This window comes from Aspergillus novofumigatus (genome assembly GCF_002847465.1).
Source record: "Aspergillus novofumigatus IBT 16806 chromosome Unknown P174scaffold_48, whole genome shotgun sequence".
Taxonomy (NCBI): Eukaryota; Fungi; Ascomycota; class Eurotiomycetes; order Eurotiales; family Aspergillaceae; genus Aspergillus; species Aspergillus novofumigatus.
Window position 1 is genome coordinate 1 of NW_020194321.1, and position 4,793 is coordinate 4,793.

At 48.8% G+C, this 4,793-nt stretch overlaps 1 protein-coding gene across 1 annotated transcript; it reads left to right on the forward strand.

The window, feature by feature from the left end:
* Positions 1 to 793: 793 nt before the first annotated feature.
* P174DRAFT_380982 (uncharacterized protein) lies at positions 794 to 1,165 on the forward strand (the record flags this gene model as incomplete). Its single annotated transcript, XM_024823040.1, has 1 exon — positions 794 to 1,165. A coding segment is annotated over one exon (372 nt), but the record flags the coding sequence as incomplete, so codon positions are not given.
* Positions 1,166 to 4,793: the final 3,628 nt, after the last annotated feature.

Here is a 4,793-nt window from a genome sequence, read left to right on the forward strand (position 1 = left end):
GGGGCCAGCCCCGTGATCACCACCACCAGCGCGTTAGGCATGGGGGTGGACATCCCCAATATCTGCAGCATCATCCATATTAGGACCCCCGGACGTTACTGGATTACGCGCAGGAGAGTGGCCGGGCTGGGCGAGATGGACAGCGCAGTGAGGCAATCATTATCCAGCCAGCTGGGTGGGATGCCCAGCTCCATGGATGGAGGGCGTCGCCCATGAGGACCAGGAGCGGGTTGCTGAGTATATGGGGGTGGTGGAAGGCATTGGGTGCCGCTGGGTCGTGTTAGATCAGTATTTGGACGGAGTGGTGGACGGGTATCAGCGGCGGTATTGCCAGGATGCGGATCCTGGGGAGCAGATATGTGATGGGTATAATCCCAATTAGGCAGAGCCAGAGGTGGATCCAGCCAGGGTTGGTAGCAGCCCAGTGCCGGGTGAGGCAGCCCCAGAGGCCCCATGTGAGGCAGGCAGCGAGGCAGGCAGCAAGGCAGGGAGAGAGGCACCCCAGGTCAGCCAGAGCCAGGTACCATGTGAGGCTGCTAGGGACGCTGCCAGTCCCACCCCATCTAATAAGTTATTTTGCAGCCAGCCATCCATTCTGATGGCAGTATGGCACGCCCAGCAGGCGCAGGCCCAGTAGTGGGCTGCCATGGATATCCAGCAGCAGCAGCATCAGACCCAGCAGGGTTTGGATGAGGAGATGGCCCAGGCCGAATGCATGCAGTGGCAGGACTAATGTTATATATGCGCCATGTAGGGGGGTAATGGTGGCCATGAGTTATATGCATGTCATTAGCCCCACAGCCAGGCCGCACGGGCATGGATGATCCGCGTGCGTCGGCAAGTGCAATATGCCCCGTATAGCGCGTGTTTTTTGTGCGGCATGCCCCAATCCATATGCTGTGGGTGGGAGCCAGGCCATGCATGCGAATACCGCGGGTTTTTGATCCCCATGGTGGCCATGATGTTATTCGGGCCATGGCAGGGCCAGATCGAGCCCATATGGCAGCGCTGGTTGCAGGGAATGGGGGTTGATGGGCAGGATGAGGCCCAGGTGGTCCAGTTTTTAGGGCAGGCACACCCCAACCACGAGGGGCACAGCCAGTTATTTACATCATTTTGTTGGTTACGGCGGTTATGTCAGGAGATCGAGGTCGATCAGCATTGATATATTTGGGAATGAATATATATTTTAGTATACCATAATGCGCAGAGATATATATTATACGGTTGGTTTATATAGTATGTTAGCTGAATCAGTGGTTTATACATATGCATATATATAATATCAACCATAGTTATGATAGACATAGGTAGTAGGTAGGGAGGGAGCAAGAGAGACAGTAGGTAGACAGTGAGGTAGGCAGTGAGGTAGATAGGAAGGTACACAGTGAGGCAGGCAGTGAGGTAAGCAGTGAAGCAGACAGGAAGACAAGCAGTAAGGCAGGCAGCAAGACAGGCAGTGAGGTAGACAGAATAGGAGGCAGAATGGGAGGCAGAAGGGCAGGTCAAATAGCAGGGAGAACAGCAGGCAGTGAGGTAGTGATCAGGATAGCAAGCAAGGTAGTATAGTAGATCATAAGGCCCCAGGAAGGTCATGCATGAGGCAGGCAGAACAGCAGGCAGAAAGTGAGACAGGTAGTGAGGTAGATAGTGAGGTTAATAGTAAGGCAGGCAGCAAGACAGCGAGGTAGACAGCAAGGTAGACAGCGAGGTAGACAGCAAGGTAGACAGCGAGGTAGACAGTGAGGTAGACAGCAAGGTAGACAGCGAGGTAGACAGCGAGGTAGACAGCAAGGTAGACAGCGAGGTAGACAGCAAGGTAGATAGTAGGTAGGCAGTAAGGCAGGCAGTGAGGTAAGCAGTGAAGCAACAGGAAGACAGGCAGTAAGGCAGGTAGTAAGGCAGGCAGCAAGGCAGGCAGCGAGGTAAGCAGCAAGGCAGGTAGTAAGATAAGCAGTAAAGGCAGGTAGTAAGGTAGGCAGTGAGGCAGGCAGTGAAGGAGGTAAGTAAGGCAGGTAGTGAGGCAGGCAGCATGATAGGCAGTAAGACCAGCAGGAAGAACCCAGTAAGATAGGTAGTATAGTAGATAGTAAGGCAGGCAGTGAAGCAGGTAGTAAGGCAGGTAGTAAGGCAGGCAGCAAGACCAGCAGTGAAGCAGGCAGTAAGATAGGTAGAATAAGGCCCAGGTAGTCCAGGTGGTCCAGGGTTTTAGGTTAGTGCATCCCAACCATGAGGGGCACCGCCAGTTATTTATATTATTTTATTTAGTATAGCAGTTATATCAGGAGATCAGGTTAATCAGCATTAATATATTAATGAATGAATATATATATTTCAGGATACCATAATGCGCAGAGATATATATTATACATTTAGTTTATAGAGTATATTAGCGAATCCGTGGTTTATACGCAGGGATATATATATAAGTGACATATCAGGGAATATATATCATATTAACCATAGTTAGGAGAGAGGTAGGTAGCAAGGTAGACAGTAAGGTAGATAGTGAGGTAGATAGTGAGATAGGCAGTGAGGTAGGCAGTAAGGCAGGCAATGAGCAAGGGGGGCAGCGAGCTAGGCAGTGAGCGAGGGGGGCAGTAAGCAAGACAGGCAGTGAGCAAGCCAGTTAGTGAGTGAGCTAGTAAGCGAGGCAGTGAGTGAGGGAGTCAGTGAGCAAGCTAGCTAGTGAGGCAGGCAGTGAGCAAGCAGGCAGTGAGCGAGGGAGGCAGTGAGCAAGCCAGGCAGTGAGCAAGCCAGGCAGTGAGTGAGGGAGGCAGTGACCAAGGTAGTAAGTGAGGGAGGCAGGCAGTGAGCAAGCCAGGCAGTGAGCAAGTGAGGTAGTGAGTGAGGGAGGCAGTGAGCAAGGGAGCAAGCAAGTCAGGCATTGAGGCAGGCAGTGAGGGAGGCAGTGAACAAGCTAGGCAGTAAGTAAGGCAGGCAGTGAGTGAGGGAGGCAGGCAGTGAGCAAGTTAGGCAGTGAGCGAGCAAGGCAGTGAGTAAGGGAGTTAGTGACTGAGGTAGTGAGCAAGGCAGGCAGTGAGCAAGCCAGGCATTAAGGCAGGCAGTGAGGGAGGCAGTGAACAAGGGAGGCAGGCAGTGAGCAAGTTAGGCAGTGAGCAAGCGAGGCAGTGAGTAAGGGAGTCAGTGAGCGAGGCAGTGAGCAAGGGAGGCAGGCAGCAAGTGAGGCAGCAAGACAGGCAGCAAGACAGGCAATAAGACAGGCAGCGAGGGAGGCAGTGAGCAAGATAGTGAGTGAGATAGTAAGGGAGGCAGTGAGTGAGATAGTGAGGGAGGCAGTGAGTGAGATAGTGAGTGAGATAGTGAGGGAGGCAGTGAGACAGTAAGCTAGACAGTGAGATAGGCAGTCAGTGAGTCAGGCAGTGAGTGAGCGAGGCAGTGAACAAGCCAGTCAGTCAGCAAGCCAGTCAGTAAGTGAGCTAGCAAGCAAGGCAGTGAGTAGGGGAGTTAGTGAGCGAGCCAGCTAGTAAGGCAGGCAGTGAGCAAGCCAGTTAGTGAGCGAGGGAGGCAGTGAGCAAGGCAGGCAGTAAGCAAGCCAGGCAGTGAGCGAGCGAGCAGTGAGTGAGGGAGCAAGTGAGTCAGGCATTAAGGTAGGCAGTGAGGGAGGCAGTGAATGAGCCAGGCAGTAAGCAAGGCAGGCAGTGAGCAAGTAAGGTAGTGAGTAAGGGAAGCACGCAGTGAGCAAGTCAGGCAGTGAGGTAGCAGCAAGCAAGGCAGGCAGCAAGTGAGGCAGTAAGTGAGGCAGGCAGTAAGTAGGCAGTAAGACAGGCAGTGAGTAGATAGTAAGATAGATAGTAAGGTAGACAGTAAGATAGATAGTGAGGTTAATAGTAAGGTAGATAGTGTAGTCAATAGTAAGGTAGGTAATAAGGTAGATAGTAATATAAATATCATAGTAGATAGTAAGGTTAATAGTAAGGTAAGTAGTAAGAGAGGTAGTAATATTAGTAGATTAAGATTAGTTAGCATCCATATATTAAGTAATAGATATATATTAGGAGATCAAGGTTAATTAGGATTAATATATTAAGTAAATAAATATATATATATTTTAGGAATACCATAATAGCAGCAGAGATATAATTATATTATTTAGTTTATATAAATATCCAAATTCCATGGTTTATACATCCATTATATATATATATAATTAGGTATCAGGGGATATCACCATAGTTAGGAGAGAGATAGTTAGTAAGGTAGATAATAAGATTAATAGTATATAGTAGATAGTGAGGTCAACAGTAGGTTAATAGTATAGTAGATAGTAAAGTGAATAGTAAGGTAGATAGTGAGGTAGATAGCAAGACCAGTAGTATAAGATAGATAGCAAGGTTAATAGGAAGACAGGCAGCAAGAGAGGTAATAATATTAAGAGATTAAGGTTAGTCAGCATTAATATATTAGTGAATGAAATATATATAAATTGGGATACCATAGTGCTCAGAGATATATATTACAGAGTTAATTATAGAGAGTATATTAGCTGAATCCATGGTTTATATACAGCATATATATATATAATATTAGCCACATTCAAGAGAGGAGGTAGGCAGTGAGACAGGCAGTAAGAGAGATAGTAAGGTTAGCCAGCAAGGCAGGCATGTAAGGGAGGCAGTGAGTGGAGGCAGGCAGCAGCGAAGTTAGGTAGTGAGTAAGTGAGGCAGTGAGTAAGGGAGTCAGTGAGCAAGATAGTAAGTAAGGTAGTGAGTGAGATAGTGAGTGAGAATAGTGAGGGAGGCAGTAAGTAAGACAGTGAGGAGGCAGTGAGT